This window comes from Erinaceus europaeus, chromosome 2 (genome assembly GCF_950295315.1).
Source record: "Erinaceus europaeus chromosome 2, mEriEur2.1, whole genome shotgun sequence".
NCBI classification, from domain to species: Eukaryota; Metazoa; Chordata; class Mammalia; order Eulipotyphla; family Erinaceidae; genus Erinaceus; species Erinaceus europaeus.
Genome location: NC_080163.1, coordinates 36,155,156 through 36,178,940, shown reverse-complemented (window position 1 = coordinate 36,178,940; position 23,785 = coordinate 36,155,156). Strand labels below are relative to the sequence as shown.

The following is a 23,785-nucleotide window of genomic DNA, read 5'->3' as shown; positions in this document are numbered from 1 at the left end:
CAAGATCAGAGGGAAAACACTAAGCAGAACTTGGACTGGAGTTAGTGTACTGCATCAAAGTAAAAAGTAAAAAACAGGGGGGGGGGTTTAAGGTCCTGAAACATGATGGTAGAGGAGGACCTAGTGGGGGTTGAACTGTTATGTGGAAAACTGGGAAATACTATGTATGTACAAACTATTGTATTTTACTGTCAACTATAAACCATTAATCTCCCAATAAAGAAATTTTAAAAAAAGATAGTTTCCCCTTGGAAGGTGCCACCTTGCCACGCACAAGACCCAGGTTTAATCCTTGACCCCAATGCAGTGGCCTTTCCCTCTCTCTCCCTCTGTTTCAGATCTGAAAAAGTCAGCTCAGAGAAGTGAAGCTTCAGCAATGAAAAATAAATAACAAAATGTGAATAATCTCAAAATGTGTGCTTCAAAAAAGCAAACACAAGTGATTACAAATGCCCTCAAGGCATACCTCACTGAGAAAGAAATATACAGCAAAACACAAAGCTTATTCCATGAGAAAGCACATCCTATTAATTAATCCTATCATTACTGTATTCCTACAGATACAAATAACCCTTCTATGACACTTTCAAGGCAGCTTCTAGAAGGCACAGGATACACACACTTTGGGGCATACTTACATCTTCATTCACAAACTTCTCATATTCACCACTAAGCTTATCTCTCATTTCATACACATATTCTTCTACTGCATTCTTTGCATCATTCCTCTCCTTTTCCAGTTTATCCTGCATGATCATCTTACCCTGAAAATAATGTAAATTGGTTATGCACTCAATTAGGATAATATCCTCTTAAGTATTAATATAATTATAAAAATATAAAAACCTTCCCCAAATCTTTTTAATTTTACAAATCATCCAAGAAATCAAAGTTGGAGCATTAAGTCTCAAAATAAGTTAGAAAGATCAGGTCAATGTATTTAGAAAAAAGAGCAACATAAAATTAAAATAATAATAATAATACACCACTAACATGGAGAAATTCAAAAGTAAATGGTGAAAAAAAAATTTATTACCACCAGTTATTGCTGGGAATTGGTGCCAGCACTACAAATCCTTGTTTTTGTTTTGTTTTTTTTTCTTTTTTCTTTTTATTTTATTTGATAGGACAGAGAGAAATTGAGAGGGGAGAAAAGATAGAGAGGGAGAGAGAGAGACATCTGCACTCTTGCTTCACCATTTGTGAAATGTACCCCCTGCAGGTGGGAAGTGGGGGCTCAAACCCAGGTTCTTACACATGGTAATATATGCGCTTAACCAGGTATACAACCGCCTGGCCCCTAGGAAAATAATTTAAGACAAAATCCTCAAGTACTATTAGCTCAATGTCACCAGTGGTATGCTATCTTGTACTATTACTACAGAATACCAAATTTAATTCATTCATAGAGCATCAAACTACTAAATGTCCTATAAAATACAAATATCCAAAGGACATATGACAAACTCACGAATATAATAAACATACTTGCTCCATCACTCACCAGAACAAGAGTTACATGTTGACTGGCAACTGTGCAAGGAAATAATAAATAATGCTTTCAATGCTATGTTATTTCTCCTAGGAATTCTATGACTCTCTACCTCTAGCATTTCAGTATCAAATGAAAAAGCATATACATGTCTCAAAAAAGAACAATACCACCCAAAAGATATGATGTCTGGGACCAAATAATTCACTGGGTAAGGCATGTACCTTACCATGCAGGTAGACCAAGTTTAGGCTCCATCCAGTCCCATGTGGTAAGTCCTACCATATGGGAAGAAGCTACAATGCTGTGGTATCTCTCTATCTAAAAAGGCAGCCCAGAGCAATAAAAATCACAGATGAGCATAAGGTCCCAATACTACAAAAGAGAAAATAAAGGGGGGAGACAATGTCAGAGATCTCATATCACAGCTTCTAAAAATATCGATCACTGAAAAAGAATTTTAACATTACATGGAACCTATTACACTTGGTTTTTGGAACCCAAAAATCTAAAACAATTTTTTTCAAACAACCAAAAATATGCATTACACACAGAGTTTGAATATTATGGTTGCATTAATTTGTTATTTCTTTTAAAAGAAATACCCACCTCATTTTCAATGTACAAGTTGAGCATCTCTCTATCAATCTGCCATAGTAGCTGGTTCTCAATTGGCAGGTCCACAGTATTGGTCTTTACTTTTGCTTTCTTGGCTTGAGGAGGTTGGTCCATCTTTTTGTCTTTTGACCCAGCTTGAGAAGTCTAAAATTTGAAGAAAAAAGATTAGGAACAAACAAATACAAACTAAAAAAATTCTTGCTTTTTCACTGTTTCCTGGTGAAAAAAAAAATCAACTAATTCTTACAATATATGCAAAGTTAGAAACAAATAAATATTCCATAAGTAATCCTTATTCTCTATAGTTTTCTATAATTTGTTATCATTTAAAACAGTAACTTTGGGGCCCAGAGAGGTTACTCAGCATTAGAATGGCTGCTGGTACACTTAAAGCCAGAGGAGTTCCATCACCAGGACCAAGTAAGAACAGAAACAAAATAAACAGAACTTCACAATTGGCAGAGCCCAGCATTATGCGCACTCCATCTCAAGTAAAACTTTAAGTATCTTTTGACTAAAAGACCAAATTTCAGTGGTCAGGGAAGTAGCTCAATAGAAATACACAGGATTTGTATGCATGAACACCAGACTTGATCCCTACCACTGCTTGTCCCAACAGAGCAGGAGTGTGCTCTATTCTGTGTGTGTGTGTGTGTGTGTGTGTGTGTCAGAGAGAGAAATTATGTCTTTTTGGCATTGGAGCTCTCACATTAGAGCTTCTGGAAATAACACATTATGAAAAAAAAATCAAAATATTGCCAAAAAAATTTTTTTTAAGAATTCTAACATTACATGGGACATAACATTGTATACCTGAAGCCCCCAGGTACAATCCTCAGAGTCACCATATGCCAGAACTGAGCAATGCTCTAGTCTGTTCTCCCTCTCCCTCTCATTAAAACAAACAAACAAAAAAATTTAAATAACTTAACTTTAAAAATGAATCGGGGGTCGGGCAGTGGTGCAGTGTGTTAAGTGCATGTGGCGCAAAGCGTAGGGAAAGGCATAAGGACCCCAGTTCGAGCCCCCAGCTCCCCACCTGCAGGGGAGTCACTTCACAGGTGGTAAAGCAGGTCTGCAGGTGTCTATCTTTCTCTCCCCCTGTCTTCCCCTCCTCTCTCCATTTCTCTCTGTCCTATCCATCAACGAACAACATCAACAATGATAATAATAATAACCACAACAAGGCTACAACAACAAGGGCAACAAAAAGGGGGGGAAAATGGCCTCCAGGAGCGGTGGATTCTGGTGCAGGCACTGAGCCCAGCAACAACCCTGGGGGGAGGGGGGGATCTTTCCCAAAGGGGAGAGAGACACAAGTTTCAGAGAGCTGACAAAATCTGAAGTTATGGGGAAAAAAAATCTAAAGTTATATATCACTCTTTGTAGGAAAAGATAATTTATGGCAGTCAAGAGTTCCTCTCAGCTAGTAAAATGTAGGACTTTCATGACTCATTTGTAGCTTATTTCTTGGTGGTATTCTGACCTCTCACTCACTCGTCTCATATGCTTTAAATAATAAGATATAATTTTCCCCAAAATAATAGGTTATGAACAGGAAGACTATTACTGAATGGATACTATTAACAGCTATTCAGAAAGCACTGTGAACCAATACAGACCTAGTAACTCCAGAGATACTGAGTCTTTTCTTCCCATCTAGTAACTAGAATAAAATTCAAAGATCCTCTTGCCAAACATACTTTCCAAATACATTATATAAGCCTTTAATTCAACTGTTCAAACAAACAAGGAATCTCTAGTGTAGGAACTTTCTAAGATACTGCAGTCTCTGCCAAAGCCACATATGTGAAAAGATGAATTCATAAACAACACATACCTCCATTTCTTCAGACTCTGTTTTATTTTCTGCTGGTGTCTGCTGCTGTTGCTCTTCAACATGTGGTTCCTCCTGGTCCACTTGCATTTTCTGAAAAAAAAGATCACACCAAATTCTAAAACTCAGAAATACTAGGTAAAAGATTAAGCAATTTGGATCTAGGTGGTGGTGCAGTAGTTAAAACACTGAACACTCAAGCATGAGGTCTCAAGTTCAGTCCTTACCATCCCATATGCCAGAGTGATGCTGATTCTCTCTCCCTCCTCTCTCATTATAAGAAATAGTAATAATAAGCAACCTTATGACACACTGGCAAAAACACATGGTATCAAGATCCTGTTAAGCTACTCTCAATCAGAAGGTCAAAACTCATTACAGCTATAACATGTTATCCCAACACCGAATTTTCCAGCTTGGAGCTTCGGTTAATCCATCTGCAAAATGAAAATAACACTCAACCTGGCCCTGCTCTTATAGAAATAAGGCAGACTAAAGAGTTGCTCTGTAAACTATAAAATACAGAACAGTGAGGCAATGTGTAACGTAACAGAATCTGAAGGTACAAATTTCTCCAAGCTTACTTAGTAGTAAAATCTTTCTCAAGTCTTTAGCTTTTCAAGCAGATTTTAAATCAGACTCCTTATCCACAAAAGGACAATCAGTGCATGATTTTTGGGGGGGGGGGGGTTTGAATAGAAAAGATTTCAGAACAAAGTCTGACAATAATGACAAAGGGAGGAAACATGTAGATCACATTAACCACTGAACTACAGAACATCAGGAAGACATTGAAGGCTCTTAAAACTGCCTGGGCTCTCACCCAGACCAACTCAAACAACCTTTCTGACAAGAATAAAAATAGAAAGACTTTTTGTTATTTGTTCACTTTTTGTGATCAGGATAACTTCTAGGGCTCATGATTCCACTGCTTCTGGCAACCATTTTTGTTTGTCTGTTTTAATCTTGACAAGAGCGTGAAAAACTGAGAACAGAAGAGAGACAGAGAGACCACAGCATTGCTCCCTTACTCATGAAGCTGCCCCCTCCCCAAGCAGGTGCATCCATATAAAGGCCAGGAGCTGAAATCCCAGTACTCAAGTATAAGGTGAGACACCACCAAATCCCATCAACACATTTTGCAATATTTTAAAAATTATTTTTTCTAATATTCTACTTATTACTGATTTATTTTAGATAGAAACAGAAACTGAGAGGAGGGGGAGGAGACATATATGCAGCACTGCTTCATCAATCATGAAGGTGGGGACCAGGAGCTTGAACCCAAGTCCTTGCACTTGATAAAGTGTCCACTTCACCAGGTATACCACCACCCTGCCCCTCCAGCATTTTATTAAAATGTATTTAATATTGATGCTAAGTAAGGGTAAGAACCACCTACCTGCTACATAATAACAATGTATGAAAGCAATGTGCTGGGCAAACAGTCTACTGGTTAAGTAAAACTCTCATGCCTGAGGTTCTAAAGACCTCTTCAATCTGACAGCACCACCATAAACAAAAGCTGAGCAGTGCTCTTTCATTAATATTATTTTTTTAATCTGTTGCCCTTAAAAACAATCAACTGGGAGTCAGGCAGTAGCACAGCGGGTTAAGTGCAGGTGGAGCAAAGCGCAAGGAATGGCTGAAAGATCCCGGTTTGAGCCCTGGCTCCCCACCTGCAGGGGAGTTGCTTCACAAGCAGTGAAGCAGGTCTGCAGGTGTTTATCTTTCTCTCCCCATCTTCCCCTCCTCTCTCCATTTCTCTGTCCTATCCAACAATGACGACATTAATAACAACAACAATAACTACAACAACAAAAAACCAAGAGCAACAAAAGGAAATAAATGTTAAAAAAAAAAAAAAAAAGATAATCAACTAAGACTCAGAACATGCTTCAACAATGGGGGAGGAGGGGAATAACTCATAGTCTATGTTCCAGTTCTATAAAAATCTCATAGGATTCTCTAATTTCATTTTGGCTGGTTCACTTTCTAACAAAGCCCTAAAACCTAGATATAGACCAAGACCCATGAGATAGGGCATATGTTCACATGTATCCATAAATATGGGCAAAATATATACCTGAAAGCAAAATGCAAAATAGTCTACAGTGAGTCAATATATGTAGCTAGCAAGAATAAAGACCTAAAAAGACACCATAAAGTTCCTAATCAAATAGTTTCTACTTAGACCTAGATACCCTCTTCACCTACTTCCTATTACACTTCCCTCAGTCACTCCAAAGCTAACCATACCAAAGTAAGGACTACAAAAGCTGAGTAAGGGCAAGAGACTGGCATACTTTAATAATGACTATTTAGTCACTATCAGGCCATCCCATCATCTGGGGACCTAGTTGAGGAATCCTGAGATTCCCACACAGACATGATGGACCTAGACCTCAAATAGATCCCTCTCTCCATTGTCATCTCTATCAGGAACACACTGGATGCTTTTGTGGGCCCCCATAGGACCTTGACCTCAATGTGGATCAGCAACGGTAGAGAATGTACCATCCTTATCTACCACCTGAGGAAGACAGGTGCTGGAATTGGGGCAGCTTGAAACATTCCTACTTATGACCACAGAATGTGAGCTCAGATCTACAAGGATGCAGAGGTGCCATAGGCTCCTAAACTCAATATGGGTCCCAGATCAAATCAATGGGGTTTACAGTCAGTATTTATACATCTTTCCCATATTTGGGAGCTACTCTCTTCCCTGGACCTGCTTTCTAGCCCTTTTTCCAGTTATAACAGCATCTCCCCAGACAATAACTTGCACCTGCATACCAGATGCCAGGCTCAGGGGAAAAAAAAAAAAAAAAACTAGTGTAGTCATGGGCCCTTTGGAATATAACTAAAATAGACCTACTAGCTATCTTCAAAATGGAGACCCCAAATTTTCAACTGTAATATTCCAGCCTTTAGGTTCATGATTACTCAAGGGTTTGTTTGCTTTATATGTTAACTCTTCTTTCAGCCACCAGGTTCCATATGCTAACATGATGCCAACTGGACTTCCCTGGGCAGACCTGCCAATGCCCATGTTCAGCGGGGAAGCAATTACAGAAGCCAGTCCTTCCACCTTCTACACCCCATAATGACCCTGGGGTCCATACTCCCAGAGGGATAAAGAATAGGAAAGCTTTTAGGGGAGGGGATTGGATACAGAGTTCTGGTGGTGGGAATTGTGTGGAGTTGTACCCCTCTTATCCTATGGTTTCGTCAGTGTTTCTTTTTTGTAAATAAAAATTTTAAAAAAAAAAATCTACGCAGAGACTAATGCACACATACTACAGGGATAAGAATAAAGCTACTCCCAGAAGCTATCAAAACATCTTTCCCTTGTCACCAAACAATTTCTTGAAATTTCTACAAGTCACCTTCAGGTCATCATGATTTACTGTAAAATGGCATGAAATGTCCAAAATTACCTCTTCTTCCTTTGCATTCTGATCTGTTTCCATCGGTTCTTCATTTTCCTCAAACTTGTGCACTTCCACTAAAGATGCACTGGACACACTGAAGATGCCATGAACATTTACTCGAACCTTGACTTTCACTTTTGAACTGGAACCATCAGACTGAGGAGTGACTTTCTGAACAGAAAACTGAGCTAAGCACATGGGAGAGACAAAAGAAGATACACATCTAAGAGGACAAATTCAAATATGCCCATAATATTAGGTTATGTCTACTTCTCAACAACAGGTCAGTAACATGACACTTTGAAGGTAAGCAAACGGGATACTCTTAGGATCTTACTAAATAATCAGAGCTCTCCTACCTGTTTCACTTATAGTCAAAGTCTTATCTTATCCTAGTCAAGGACATAAACAGTCTCTCCCTTCAAACCCTTTATTCCAATCCATCATAATGTACCACCAATTTGTCACATATTCCTCTACTTTAAAAAGGAGTGACTCCATACTGTTTGTCATTTATCCAGGAGTAGCTGTTAGGTTTTTACTTTACAAAGTTCCATTAAATTTTTGCTTTTCAGTGCACTGAAGTATGAATTACCATAATTACTTCAGTTTCGAACATTAGGGGAAGTAATTTCCATGTCATTCAGGATATTTGCTAATACTTTCCTAATTCTGGGCATGGTGTTACCATGTAATTCAAATGGCTTTCTCAACTAACAAATTTCCAGACTGAAAAGTTTCTCAGAATCTGAATATTCTAATGAACACAGCCCTATCTTAAACACTTTTCAACTCAATATAAATGTCAGAATTGAGTTTCTTTACTCCTCATAGGCATATAAGCACATTACACACAAGGTACACCAATAACATGCACTAACCAAGAAATACCACCCAAACAACAGGAGAAATTCAATTAAAAAGACACCATACTGTTGGCTTTAAACCTGTTAACAAACAAGAATAGGGTTTTTTGTTATGTGGAGTTTTGTTTTCCTGTTCACTTGTCATCTAAAACATTCAAATTTCAGCAGCTGGTGAAACAGCATAACTGGTAGAGCATTAGATTCTTGTATACAGTAAATAAAATAAGCCTTTAGAAGATATGACAAAGTATCCAAATTTTATAACTTTTCATTTATTCTGCTATTCCATTTATCTCAAGTACACACAAACACACACACTTTTTTTTAAATTCCTAAATCTTTACTTACCTATAGCAGGATCTGGATAGGGCAGATCCCGAGGAGAGCTATAATAGGCTTCAAGAGTAAAAGGTTCCTTTCTATAAAATGTGAGTACTTTAGAGAAAGGAGCACAATGATTTTTTACAAATACTTCACAGTCACTAAAAGAAACAAAAAGAAAACCATAGATTCAGGATTGTCCTAACACTTCTAGCAGTATAGTCTAAACTTCAAGTATACAGCTCAAATTCCTCCTCAATTAGCACCATCCCCGATTATTAAAATTTTCAATAAAATTACATATAGTTACATATGTAACCAAGCTTTAAAAAGGAAAATACCTGAATCAACAAGTAAAAGACACCAATTATTTCAGGAGGATCAGATTCAGGAAAGTTAATATAGGACAAAATTATTCTTAGGACTAAAGTATTTAAATAAAATGCTACAAATTTTATGTTAAGTTAAAACAGCAGATAGTAATAATTTTACAAGTTAAAGTATAAAAATAATTTTCAGGGGCCAGGTGGTGTAACATCTGGTTAAGCTCACACACTGCAATGCATGAGGACCCAGGTTCTAGCTAGCCCCTGGTCCCCACCTGCAGGGGAAAAGTTTCACAAATAGTGAAGCAGGGCTCCAAGTGTCTCTGTCTGTCTTCCCCTTCCCCTCAATTCCTGACTGTCTCTATCCAATAAATAAATGAAGATTAACTAAAAAAAAATTGTTATAGTGGATAAGTCATTGGACTCTCAAGCACAAAGTTCTGAGTTCAATCTAGTTCTTTTTCCCTCCCTCAAATAAGTAAATAGAAAGAAAAGAGGAAGGAGGAGAGGAAGGGAGGGAAAGAAAGAAGAGCAAGGGATGGAGGAGGGGAAGGAAAGAAGGAAGGAAAAAGGCAAGGGAGAGGTGCCACCTCAGGGCTCTGAAGGTGACACAATGAATAAAGTGTTAAGACTCTCAGACATGTGGTCTTGAGCTCGACTTCTGGCATTACATATGCCAGAATGATGTTCTGGTTCTTTCTTGCTCTCTCTTTCCCCTCCTCTTTCTCATTAACAAATTTTTTTTTTCTCTCTTAATGACCGTCAAATGTTATTACCTTGAGCTTTCTTCAGCTGGAGAATTCCATCTTAGAGATATAGGATATGGTACTACATCAGTAATAGAAAATTCTCTGACTTTGAAAGCAGGCGATAAGATTGCACACTAGAATAGTAATTTTAAAAAAAAATGTTATTGGCACTTTGGTGGTGAATGTTGTGTGTTAACATATCATGAGAAGGTGTGAAAATGTATCCCTAAAAGTCTTGTATTGTAAATCAGTGTCAATGAGAAACTAATTGTGTTTGACAAATGTAAACATTGTAAACTGTTCATCACAATCTATGTAATGACTCCAGAAGACCATAATCAATGGTTTCTAAATTCCATTGATGTGACATAATTTTACAAACTTTTATCATTTGTCAAATTACATGATTCCTTACCAAAACACATTAAATCCAACCTTTATTGAACTATATACAACCCTACTTCATAAAGGAAATTAACAATCTGCCAAATTCTAATAGAAATTCAGGCTTACCTCTATTTCTAGTAAATGAATCATCTTATTGCATGTTGTAAGTATAGTTTCATTCATAAATGCCACCTCTGACATCCACTTTCGAACACAGTTTTCGAATATTACACTATGAAGTACTCTGAGCTAACCTTTCATTGTTACAAAGATTTTCAAAATACCACCTGTGAAAGAAAGGAAACTCACCTGCAATGCACAACCTCGAGTAACAGCTTCATCAGCATTCAGTGTTGTACTAAGTTCTTTACCAAAGAATTTATTGATCCTTTCTTTCACTGCAGGGATTCGTGTGGCACCACCAACAATTTCCACTGCATAAATATCTTCTTTCCTTAACTCTATTTTAAGATAATTAAGACATTTAAACTTAAGGGACTCTTAAGTGTTTTACAGTGAAATCAAAGCATAATTACATCTTATACAATAAAAGTAATCTACATATGTAAACAATAAAAACAAATTATTTTTGTTATGTACAACAATAAAAGTAATCCACATATGTACACCAAAACCCACCTCTTATCCATCTCAACAAGATACATATATACATATACACACAGAGAGAACATGAAACAACAAATGAATGTAGACAAAATGTCGTAACTAGAATTCAGAAAACTTATTATAAAGGCAATTAAAGACTCCAAACATAACATACAAACACAGATCCATGATCTCAGAACATTTTGCCAAAGAGCTACAAAATTCACAAAGAGCAGTTCAAATGGACAGCTATGAAATGAAGGAGGCTCTGGAGGAGTTAATGCTTATATTCAAGGTCTTATAAATAGAACAATTCAGTTAGAAGACAGAATATCAAGGATAGAAGATAACCACCGTACTTGCTGAGTACAGAACTCAAGAAAAATGAAACAATTCTGGGTGAAATAGCAAACTCTATGAGGTGTGGGGGGAGAGGAGCAAAGACTATACTCAAAGAAGTCATAGAGAAAAATTTCCCATACCTGGGAAATTCTGAAGACATAAGCATAGAGGAAGCCAAAAGAACATCCAGGGCTTATAACTCCAAACAGCCCATGCCACAATACATCTTTGTAAAACTATCTGAAAACAAAAGGAAAACTAATGCAGGCCACTAAAGAAAATGAGTCTGACATACAATGGCAGAACCATCAGGCTATCTTCAGATTGCTCATTACATTCACTAGAAGCAAGGAGAGTGTGGAATGGCATATTCACAGTACTTAAAAATAAAGATTACCAGCCATGAATACTCTATCCTGCCAAATTATCTTTCAGGTATGGAGAAGAAATTAAAACCTTCCCAAATATGCAGAAACTCAAGAAATCCACCACCACCAATCCTGACTTGTAAGAATTACCGAAAGGAGTTCTACATGAAAAGAAGGAAACAAACTCCTAGTGGAATAAAAGAACTGGAAATGCAAACAAAAGCAACAAAAGCAAAAACATCAGAGAAGTGAGGGGAAAATGGACATAGGAATATGAACAATGTTGGTGAACCAAGGCTGAACACTAGACCAGGAACTTTAATCTTTGCCTCACCATGGTTGGAACCTGAAGAAGTGTTGGATGGGATGAGTCAGGAGAAGAGGAATGTTTGTTGAGTACACATGGGAGACAAGAGTCAGAGAGAGAACATGGGGTGAAACTTGAATTGGGGGTGGGGTACTATATACCAAAGCAAGGTACTCCGAGGAAGGAATGGAAAAGGCAGGCTTGGAGAGGGGGCTGAGTGCTTTACAGACACCTGTGATGCAGAGCTGAGAAATAGAGCCCATGTGTAGACAACTATGCTGTAACCCATCAACTTCTCAATAAAATGGAGGGGAAAAAAATCAATCCCAGGCCAAGTTAACTGCTCTACCTTCCTTTCTCTAAGGGCAGTGAGGATTAGCTAGGAGGATCTAGCCTGCCATCTAGTGCTTATGCCTAGAAACTACACATCCTTATTCATTGCTACAACAATGAGAAAGCCTGCCTTGTGCATTAAAGGATTAATACCAGGTAATTTCACTCATGGGCACCAACTTCAGAAACAAAAACAGAAAGGGGAACTGAAATTTGGATGGGTTTAGTGTATTGCACCAAAGCATAGGACTCTGGGGAAGGAGAACAGAGAGGGGGCTGGAGTAAGAGGGGGCTTTCAGGACCTCAAACACAATGACAAACATAACCTGAGGCCGAGTCTGCAGACACCTATCTTGGTGAAATGAGAAATTGTACCCATGTGCCAGCAACTGTACTGTAAACCATTAGCTGCCCAAAGGGGGAAAAAAGTCACTAAGACATGTGAATAAGATTTCTTGGGGAAACTTTCAAAATTCCCTAGACAGTATAGTATCAAAAAGTTACTTAGTACAAGGGGGTGGAAGATGCAAAGATGGGGGAGGGGGGTTAAGGGTCCAGGTGGTAGCACACCTGGTTACACACCTTACAATGTGCAAGGACCTGGGTTAAAGCCCCTGGTCCCCAACTGCAGGGGGAAAAGCTTTGTAAGCAGTGAAGTAGGGCTGCAGGTATCTCTGTTTCTCTTGCTCTCTATCTTCCCCTTCCCTCTCGATTTCTAAAATGAGTTTAATATAGCACTGAAGTATTTCATAAAGTGACATTTTGTGTAAGAAGGGGGGTGCAGAGCAATAAGCAACATTTTCCAAGAGTGTTACATACAGTTTAACACAAAAATACTTACTGGATTGTTCCAAAACACTACGAAGTGGTGGCTCCACTCTAGCTAACAGATCATCACACATCTCCAGAAACTTGCCTCTATTAAAAAAATGACAATACACTAAATCACATTCTGCTTTTAGTGAAATATATGTCTATATTCAAAAAGACAGGTAATAGCAAGTATTGGTTAGGATATAGAAAAATAGGATCTCTCATACATAACTGGCAGGAATATAAATGCACAACCACTTTGAAAAAGTCTGCACATGAGTATTCACAGCAGCATTACTGATAACATTAAAAAAAAAAAAAAAAGGGAAGAAGAGGGTTGGGGGGTAGAGAATGCACCTTACCACATACAAAGCCCTGGTTTCCACTCCAGAATCACAAGAACACCATGGATGACACAAAAGGAGCTTTAGGAATGACAGAACTGCTGAGATCTCTCTCTCTAAACTAATGTATGAAAAATCAACCCAAGGAGGCCACTCATCAATGATCTCACACATATACAAGGTCTGGATAGCACATTAAAAAAAAAATAGGGCTGGCCTGATAGTTCACCAGGTAGGATGCCTACATTACCATTCATGGAGCCCAGGCCCAAGTCCTCAGTGAAATATATGGGAATGTGAGTCCCCAGCTCTATGGCAGTACCAGGGCACTGGGAAAAGCTTTGTTGCTGTACTGTCTCTCCCTCTCCCTGAGAATTTTGGCCTTGAGCAGTGAAGTTGTAGAAGTGGGCAGGGGTTGGAAAAAGTCCTAATGTCCAACACAGTTTATTAAGCAATAAAAGAAATAAATACAGGAAAAGTGAATAATGTATGTTGGAACACAGATGAACTTTTAACACTATTATCACATGTAGTGCAGGAAGTCAATACAAAAGGAGCAAATAATACATTACTCAAGAAAATGCTAATGAATAAAACAGATTAATAGCTAAGTCAGAGTGGGGCAAGTGTAGTGGGATAAAGATAGCAAAAATGTATAGCTTACCACCACAAGAGCAGAGAAGCAAAAGAAACAAAACTATGCTATCATAGCTCACTATGATAGCATAGTGCTTTGCCAGCCTCAGCAAGCTTTGGTGCTATGAGTTCTTACCCTCTTTCTATGCTTGGGGGGGGGATCATCCCAGAATAGTGAACCAAAAATTATAAGAACTAAATAAAAATAAATCTAAAAGAACAGGATTCTAAATTAAATGCACCTAATTTTAACCTACAGAACTGAAATTATTGATATTAACAATCAACAATTTCTTAATAATTAGCTAATGAAAGCTACTAGGTGGGGGAAAATCAGCTCGGTTTAATGTCAAAATATCAGTTACCTATTCATTGTTCCAGATACATCAACATCATTCATAAAACATTCAATGTTCATAGGAAGGTCTGAAGCATTTGCACTCATCAATTTCTTGAGTTTCTCACACTCCTGAGACAGTCGTAATAGAGCACGGATCTTGGATTTTATGTCTAGCTTGTATTTCTTTCCAAATTCTTCACAGAAGTGATTTACCAACACCTCATCAAATTTTCTGCCTCCCAGTGTTGTGTCAAATGCAGTGGCCAGAACCTTAGGGGGAAAAAATAATTCAAAATGTAACCAATCAATTTTATTCTATTTAACGGATAAGCAATAGTAAAAAGAAGGGAAGGAGCAAACATTAAGGTCAAGATAAGGCAATGCAGCCTGGGAAGCAGCACAGTGGCTAAAGTGTTGGACATTCAAGCAGGAATTTCTGAGTTTGATCTCTGGAATTAAATGTGCCAGAGTGATGCCCTGGTTCTCTCCGCTGTTTCATAAATAAATGTTAAAAAGGAAAGGGGAAAAAAACACCCAAGGCAATGTGCACATGTGAATCACTATTACAATCATGGTGAAAACAATGCAATACCCAAATTCGCTGACACAGATCAGTTAAGCTGCAGGACCTAATATGCAGGTTTGTAGATGCCTCTCTTTCTCCACCCCTTCTCTCTCCCTTCCTCCCCTCTTTCAGTTTATCTCTATCTTAACAAAAGTAGAGAGGGGAAAAAAATATATAAAAGGGAAACTTTTACTATGTTAGCTGAAAGAAAATGAAAAAATACAGAGGACTCAGAACTGAATACAGTATGACTTCAACTTTGTGTTCTTAAAGTCTAAAATGAAATATACAATATGATTTAAGAGTAGTTAAAATTGTACTTTTCCTTTTACAATGAATATTTTCATAATTAAATCTGGAATGAACCAAAAGGGACTGGAAAACTTACTGGCAATGGTAAAAGACAATTTAGAGAGAAAAGAAAGATGATCACAAATGCACATTTAATATCCAGACTAAGTTATAGACAACATTCTTTGCTTGAAAAGATAACCTAATTTTTAGAAATAATTCTACTGGTGATTAAAGGAAACTCTAATCATTCAGAATTATATTGTTCCATAATTAACATCTATTAAAATAAATCACAAACTTCTCATTTCCCAATCACTGCAATGGTGGTTTCATTTTATTTAAAACCATGAAAACAAGTAACTGTATGTAAAGTAGAACTAAGTCTAATTTTCAAAGAAACAGAACTGCAAGAAAGTTTCATGATAGCTCCAAACCTAGAAAATAACTTATTTTAGGATGAGAAAAGTCAACTTAGAGGTCAGGCAGTGGCACAGCTGGTAAAGTTGCCATGCACAAACTCCTGCTCCCCACCAAGAGGGAAGGAAGAAAGAGACCTACAGCACTGCTTTACCACTAAAGCTTCCCCTTGCAGGTGGGGAGCCAGTACCCCTGCACATAGTAATATATGTGCTCAACCAGTTATACCACAACCCAGCCCGACTCCATGCCCTTAACATTATTAGACTGTCTTCCCTGTGTACATAATTACTTTCCTCAGTGCTTGCACCTTTCCAGAAACACCTAGCATCCTAATAAGCTTACAAAGTAAGTAATGTTGTCATCCCACAATAGTTAGCAAAAATAAGGCTCAGGAATTAATAACTTCTTTTTCAAGACTTAGGATCTTTGCTTCACACCAGGCCAAGTCTTGATAAATTATTTTGGGCTTACAAATTCTAACCCACCTTAGCATACCTCGATTTTGAGTTCAGGTGACTGATAGCAAATTTTATATTAGTGAAATAAAATTCAATTATTTTTTTAAATATTTTAATTTTTATTCATGAGAAAGATAGGAGAAAGAAAGAACCAGATATCACTCTGGTACATGTGCTGCCAGGGACTGAACTCAGGACCTCATGCTTGAGAGCACAACGCTTTATCTACTGTGCCACCTACTGGACCACTCAATCATTTAAACTGTCTCAAATAAATTCTTAATCACCACATACAATAGTCTTCTGGAAAAAGTATACTTACTTTAAGCTTTCCTCTGTTAAATGCACATACAGAAACTTGGTATGCAGAATGTCCCATGTCTACGAAAACTACATTTCTCGGCTTCTCTTCTAAGGCAGGAAGATCTTGCTTATATATTCCATATGCAAGAGCAACTACAGAAGAAACAGTAGAATTCAATATAAATATAAATATTCAATATAAAGTGTCATACACGTAGTTAACTGAAAATCAGAAGTAGAAAAAACAAAATCTAGTGAATGAAGCTAGATTCATTTTAAAAAATAAATTCTTTGTAAGTTTCATATAATTTATTCATTAATATTAACTGCAAAGAATGAAATGCTGACATTCATTTAGGTTTAATATTTCCAATTGCAGTAACTATAGCAATTTGCCCCAAAACCCTTCTCCAAATTTCCAAATACATTTTGTCTTATTTCCTGTCCCTCCTGAGATGCTGCTTTACATACCTTTCCTAACTCTAGTGCCCACTAAGTCAGAAAAAGTGTTTCTGATGTGCTCGCTTCGGCAGCACATATACTAAAATTGGAATGATACAGAGAAGATTAGCATGGCCCCTGCGCAAGGATGACACGCAAATTCATGAAGCGTTCCATATTTTTTCTTACAAAAAAAAAAAAAGTGTTTGTTCTTGTTTTGGTTCTTAAAGTTTTTTTTTTTATTTTTTACTGTATGTATTTATTTATTGGAGAGCCAGAAATCCAGAGAGAAAGGTTAACAGACAGGTAAAGAGAAAGACACCTGCAACACTGCTGCACCACTAGCAAAGCTTTCCCTCTGCAGGTGGGAATCAGGGGCTCGAACCCTGGTTCTTGCGCATTTTAACATGTGCACTCAACCAGATACACCACCACCCGTCCCATTTGTGTTGTTTGCTTGTTTTTAATAAAGAGAACAAGTAAGCAAGAAAAGGAGAAGAGAACTGCCCACTTCTGGTATATGAGTTAACGATAAGCAAACTTGAGACCTCATGTGTGTAAGTCCTGAACTCCACTGCTAAGTTATTTCCCATTCAACATCTAAGCAGCTTTCTTTCATTATCTATTTACTTATTTTTACTGCCACCAGAGCCTAGTTCTATAAGGATTGCATCACTACTGGTACCATTCCCATGTGGTGCTAGAAGTGGAAGGCTCTACAACTCAAGCCAAAGGTTATCTTTAAGAACTGCTCCAGACACACGTTCCTTTCCAAATAGTAGATGTAATAATGTACAAAGTAACTGCCATGAGGATAATCTAGTCAGACAATTTTTTTTATATATAAATGAATAGTGTTCATACTCTACTAGACTTGATAAAGAGACAGAATGGGGCTCATTCTGATCTTTGCTTTTTGAAAGACTTTAATTTATAAAGTTATTTATTTCCCCTTTTATTGCCCTTGTTGTTTTATTGTTGTAGTAATTATTGTTGTTATTGATGTCACTGTTAGGACAGAGACAAATGGAGAGAGGAGGGGAAGACGGGGAGAGAAAAATAGACACCTACAGACCTGCTTCACTGCCTGTGAAGGGATTCCCCTGCAGGTGAGGAGCCGGGGGCTTGAGCTGGGATCCTTACGCCAGTCCTTGCGCTTTGTGTCACATGCACTTAAACCGCTGCACTACCTCCCGACTCCCCAGGAGGTAAGTGCTCCAAGCAAATTAAACAAAAAACCTCTGGGCTTTAAGATTTTACAACTTTTATGATTAAACAAATGGAAAATAGTTTCTATTACCTGCAGTAGTTTCATTCATTAATCGCAAACAATTAAGACCAGCTATCTGTGTTGCATCCATCACTGATCTTCTTTCCGCATCAGTATAGAAACTAGGTACCTACAGAAAGTTGGAAGTTTACTGTTACTATGCTGAGTCCACATTTAAAATGTACCTGCCAAAAGACTTATATTACTAAGCAACAGTAATCAAAACAGCATGGTACTGGAATAAAAATGGGCAGTTGGCTCAATATAGCAGAATCAACAGCCCCAAAAGAAGCCCACACATATATAACCACTCAATATATGACAAAAGGGCCAAATCCACTCAATGGGGTAAAGAGGGTCACTTCAAAAGATGGTGCTGGGGAAAGTACAAGAGTGGAACTAGACCACCACCTAACACCATATGCCAAGGTCAAATCAAAATGGAGTAAAGATTGAGAAATTTATAGAAGAAAATGTTGCTGAAACTTTGCTGGACCTTCACATCAAAGATGTATTTGGAGACTCAACCCCCTGGGCATGGTAAATGAAAACAAGAAAAAATAAGATTACATGAAACTAAAAAGCTCCTACACACTGAAAGCAAACTACAAATGAATAACCAAATAACAAAGTAAATAAAGAGATGAAAGACAACTACCAGATGGTTTCACTCATATGTGGAATCTAGAAATCTGATTTATATCAACTTACTAAATAAAACAAACAAACAAACCCAAGCAAAACAGAAGCAAGCAAACAAACCAACATTTGTGAGAACTATGCTGGTTATCTTTGAGATATGGGAGAGTGGGAATACAGAACTCTGATGGGGGTGTGGAACTATACACTATAATCTATCAATCTTATAACAAATAACAACAAATTAAAACTACTAAGTAGACATTTTCAGGGGGGTCGGGCAGTAGCGCACAAGGATTCTGCTTCAAGTCCCCGGCTCCCCACCTGCAGGGGGTCACTTCATAAGTGGTGAATCAGGTCTTTCTCCACAACCCCCCCCCCCATCTTTCCCTCCTCTCTCAATTTCTCTCGGTCCTGTCCAACAATGATGAAAAAAATTGCCCACCAGGAGCAGTGGATTCATAGTGTGGGCACAGAGCCCCAGCAATAACCCTGGAGGCCAAAAAAAAAAAAAGACATTTTCAACAGAGTACTTAACTGATTCAGCAACTCATAAAATAGTTAAGCATTCTGGGAGTCAGGTGGTAGCAGAGCGGGTTAAGCGCACGTGACACAAAGCACAAGGACCTGCGTTAAGGATCCCGGTTTGAACCCCCAGCTCCCCACCTGCAGGGGAGTACTTGCTTCACAGGAGGTAAAGCAGGCCTGCAGGTGTCTTATCTTTCTCTCCCCGTCTTCCCTTCCTCTCTGTCCTATCTAACAACGATGACATTAATAACTACAACAACAATAAAAGGGCAACAAAAGGGAAAATAAATATTTTTTAAAAGTTGTTAAGTAGGGGTTCGGGTGGTGGCGCAGAGGGTTAAGCGCATGTGGCGCAAAGCGCAAGGACTGGCATAAGGATCCCGGTTCGAGCCCCCAGCTCCCCGCCTGCAGGGGAGTCGCTTCACAGGCGGTGAAGCAGGTCTGCAGGTGTCTTATCTTTCTCTCCCCGTCTTCCCCTCCTCTCTCCATTTCTGTCCTGTCCAACAACGAACAACATCAACAATGGCAATAATAATAATAACCACAATGAGGCCACAACAACAAGGGCAACAAAAGGGGGAAAAAATGGCCTCCAGGAGTGGTGGATTCATGGTGCAGGCACCGAGCCCAGCAATAACCCTGGAGGAGAAAAAAAGAAAAAAAAATTGTTAAGCATTCAACTAATCCATAAGCAGTTACTATGTGCCCAACACAGTGACAAAAATGAGGAAGAAATCCAGAAAGTAAGCTTTGAGATAAGGTTTGAAAGAGAGTAACAGATGAGGCTTGAACAAAAACTAAGGAGCAGAAAAAATATCTGAAAAAGATTAGTTTGAAAATTTCTTTAAAAAAAAAATACAGCCTAAGGTAAAAGACAATTGTACTTGCAGTTAAAAAAACAATCTTCTTGCTCTCTGCTTCTTCATGCAATTCTCTAATGATGTGTAGAACAATACTTACAGAAACAACACAGTCCACAACAGGCTTCTTAAGAACACTTTCTGCTGTCTCCTTCAGTTTGGACAAAAGCATGGCAGTTACTTGCTCCGTAGTAAAACTTCTTTCTTCCTCCATATATTTTACCTGCAATTAACAAAATGATCTAGATTTTTCATAAAATGATGAACACATGTCTCACAACACCAGCAGAGGCTATCATACAAGAAAAATCAAGAACAAAGAACAGTAAGCGAAAACAATGTGAAACCTGGAATGGGTGTGGCATACTGCACCAAATCAAAGGACTCTGGGAAGAAGGGAGAAGACAGGATGAAAGGACACTGGGGTTCTGGTCAGGCAGTAGTGCAACGGGTTAAGCACAGGTGGCACAAAGCACAAGGACACTGGGGTTCTGATAGAAAGAATGAATATTGAAAATATGTTTTACCATTTAACATACTAAGTGTTTTATTTTGTTTACAATGCTGACTTTACTATCAACTACCCAGCTGGAGTTCAATCTTACCTAAGGACATGAATTTTGTCAGTTTTGTTGATATTATAGCCTCTGTACCAAGGAGAGAGTTTGCACAATAGTTCAATCAAGGATAAATGATGCATGAATCTTCAAGAGATCCTACCCTGAATGGAAATCTACAACTCTACCCAACTTGGTAACTACTGAAAGACTGCTCATCGTAACCCCATCCCAAATGTACCTGCTTCCCACCTACAGTACAGACCACAAGCTATCACTCTTAACTGCTGTTCCAAATCAGCCTGAAGGCCAACTTAACTTAGTCCTCAATCCCTCGATTACACTTTATCCTAGTATAGAATCTAACAATTTTTCTTCCTGTTGTTTTTTTTTTAAGATTATATTATTGTATTAGAGAGGTGAGGGGCAGGAAGAGAGAGAGAGAGACAGAAAGAGAACCAGAGCTTTTCTCTGGTAATATGCTGCCATAAGCTTGACAGTCCAGTGCCTTATCCACTGCACCACCTCCCAACCAGTTACCTCCCTTATTTCATGATAAAAATAGAGAAATAGCTGTGGTGATCAATCTCTAATGTTCCCTTTCTTCTAGTTATCTGTTTAAGTCTTAGTCAATTCTTCCACCCTTGTAAGTTAGATGCACATATTCCCCAGGCCTTCTCACTGGTCTCTTTCTCCCAAGGTTCTTGCAATGCAAATGACTAAATCTGCTCATCCCTATGATTTCATCTCATTTTAGCTCAATCCTACCCTATTCTTTTTTCTTTCACTTTCATGCACTCCAGGATTTATCCATTCAAACTAAAGCCACAGATGTCTTATCTAGCAATCATTTGACAGTTAGAAATTCAACTGAGTTACCAAATGAGTTGCACAAATGACTACCTCTGTCCTCACAATTCCCATCATTTCTTGAATGTTGTACTTAGTTCTACAGTCCTCATTTTTTCACCTGGAATATCTCAAAGGTCACATCTCTGTACACTCACTCACCTGGAGAGCTCAAATATCCTTCGGGATCCCTTTTATCATTTGAGTTCAAGACAGAGTTGTATCCCCACCATACCCACTACACCTGAACCTTCCATTGCCTGCTTTAAAAGAAACTATCCCAGATATAAAACTTAGGGGTCGGGCAGTGGCGCAACAGGTTAAGTGCACATAATACAAACTGCAAGGACCTGCTCAAGGATCCCGGTTCGAGCCCTCAGCTCCCCACCTTTAGGGTGGTCGCTTCACAGGTGTCTCTCTCTCTCTGTATGTCCCCTCCCTTCTCAATTTCTCTCTGTCCTATCCACAAAGAAAAAAGAAAATAAAAATAAACTGAAAATAAAACTAGGGGCTGGGCAGTAGCGTACCCAATTAAGCACACATACTACTATACGCAAGGACTGCGCAATGATACAAGTTTGAGCCCCACGCCCTACCTGCAGCGGGGATGATTCACGAGTGGTGAAGCAGGTCTACAGAGGTCTTTCTCCCTCTGTCTTCCCTTCCCCTCTCAACTTCTCTGTCCTATCCAATAAAAAAATGGGGGATCCTAAAATTCTGTTCTTCACAAGAGAACAAAGTTATCTTCTGGTCAAAGTTCTTTGTCAAGAGTATGTGTATCTGGCTATTGACTGTAAAGTACTGATTTCTTTGCCTGCACTCAAGTCATTCCAATAAAGTAAAATAAAATAATCACATGAGATCCTGAGACCAATCCCCAGTAGCACATATACAGACAGATGTTTCAGTTCTTTCCGTTTCCCCTTCATCAATAAATCAATCGCTGAAAGGAGGGGGGAAAAAAAAATCACATAGACTGGCACCTCAGTAGACAAGACAAGCAGTAACAATGTTAACTTCAAAGTACCACTACCTATCCATCCAATCAATGTTAATAGTCCTGTGGCTTCCAAAAAAATCTAGAATATCCAAAAAGTGGTAAATGGTCTTTAAAAGAGAAAGTTTTCCTAAACATTTGTAAACACTTTTATTTTTAGCATGAATCAGAATCGCACTTAAGAATCTTACCTTTATTCCTGTTAATCCTGTGGGTAACTGCACGATATCATATGCAAGGTTAGATTTTTCTGCCTCCACAAATGGATCAGAGAATGCTCGGCCATGGAATCTCTTAAATCCTTGAACTGTGTTCTTTGCATTGGAAATTACCTAACATAAATAATATCAAGGTCAAAGAATAAAAAGACTAACTCATAATTAAACCAGCAGAAAAAAAGCTAACAGCCTCAGATTAAATCAGCATTGTTTCAACTCCACAGAACATCCTTCTGAATTTCAATTTGCTTTCACCTTTCTAAAAGAGATCTGCTAGCATGTGAAATGAGAAGTGATGGATTTGTACTGGTCACAAAGTGAGAGGGCTGAAAACAGACCCCAGCTTGTCCTACTTCTCCCCAAAGACAAATCGTTACCCTTAGTGTGTGTTGTGGGGACCTGGAGGTAGCTCAGCAATAAAATACAAGTCTAATATCCAAGAGGCCCAGAATTTTATTGCCTGCATCACTTAAAAACAAAAACATAGGGAGTAGGGCGGTAGCGCAGCAGGTTAAGTGCAAGGACTGGCGTAAGGATCCCGGTTTGAGCCCCCAGCTCCCCACCTGCAGGGGAGTCACTTCACAGGTGGTGAAGCAGGTCTGCAGATGTCTTTCTCTCCCCGTCTTCCCCTCCTCTCTCCATTTATCTCTGTCCTATCCAATAACAATGCCATCAATAACAATAACTACAATACAACAAGGGCAACAAAAGGGAATAAATATTTTTTTTTAATTTTAAATATATTAAAAAAAGAAAATAGCCTCCAGGAGCAGTGAATTTGTGGTACAGCCAACATGTCCCAGCAATAACCCTGGAGGCAAATAATAATAATAATTTTAAAAAGACAGCACAGGGAAAGCTAGGTGGTAGCATACCTGGCTGAGTACACATGTAGTAATGCTCAAGGATCCAGGTTCTAGCCCCCAGTCCACACCTGTAGGGAGAAAGCTTTGCAAGTGGTGAAGCAGTGCTGCAGGTTATCTCTGTGTGTGTGTCTATCTCCCCCTTCTCTTGATTTCTGGCTGCTTCTACCAAATAGATTAAAAAAAAAATCATAAAAATATTTAAAAATAATAAAAAATAAATAAAAATAAAAACAGCACAGTGCAGGGGTAGATAGCTTAATGGTTATGCAAAGAGTCTCTCAAGCCTGAGGCTCTGAAGTCACAGGTTCAATCCCCTCCACCACAAGCCAGAACTGAACAGTGCTCTAGTAAAAAAACCAAAAGCATAGCAGCACCATGGTGTCTCATAGACACACATCAAA

General features: G+C 38.5%; 1 protein-coding gene and 1 non-coding gene across 2 annotated transcripts in view; one reads left to right on the top strand and one right to left on the bottom strand.

The window, feature by feature from the left end:
• Positions 1-23,785, bottom strand: part of HSPA4 (heat shock protein family A (Hsp70) member 4) — a 47,333-nt gene that overhangs the window by 11,125 nt on the left and 12,423 nt on the right. Inside the window, exons 3-15 of the mRNA XM_007519915.2 lie at positions 22,492-22,632; positions 19,998-20,120; positions 17,901-18,000; positions 16,179-16,312; positions 14,145-14,389; positions 12,828-12,904; positions 10,340-10,491; positions 9,671-9,777; positions 8,596-8,729; positions 7,388-7,569; positions 3,951-4,040; positions 2,102-2,254; positions 639-764 (exon numbers count right to left, since the gene is read on the bottom strand). Of these exons, the coding sequence (XP_007519977.1) occupies positions 639-764; positions 2,102-2,254; positions 3,951-4,040; positions 7,388-7,569; positions 8,596-8,729; positions 9,671-9,777; positions 10,340-10,491; positions 12,828-12,904; positions 14,145-14,389; positions 16,179-16,312; positions 17,901-18,000; positions 19,998-20,120; positions 22,492-22,632 (1,764 nt within the window). The remainder of the gene's footprint in view (positions 1-638; positions 765-2,101; positions 2,255-3,950; positions 4,041-7,387; positions 7,570-8,595; positions 8,730-9,670; positions 9,778-10,339; positions 10,492-12,827; positions 12,905-14,144; positions 14,390-16,178; positions 16,313-17,900; positions 18,001-19,997; positions 20,121-22,491; positions 22,633-23,785) is intronic.
• On the top strand, positions 16,677-16,783 carry LOC132537139 (U6 spliceosomal RNA). The gene has a single exon (XR_009548602.1). It is a non-coding gene; the product is annotated as a U6 spliceosomal RNA (small nuclear RNA).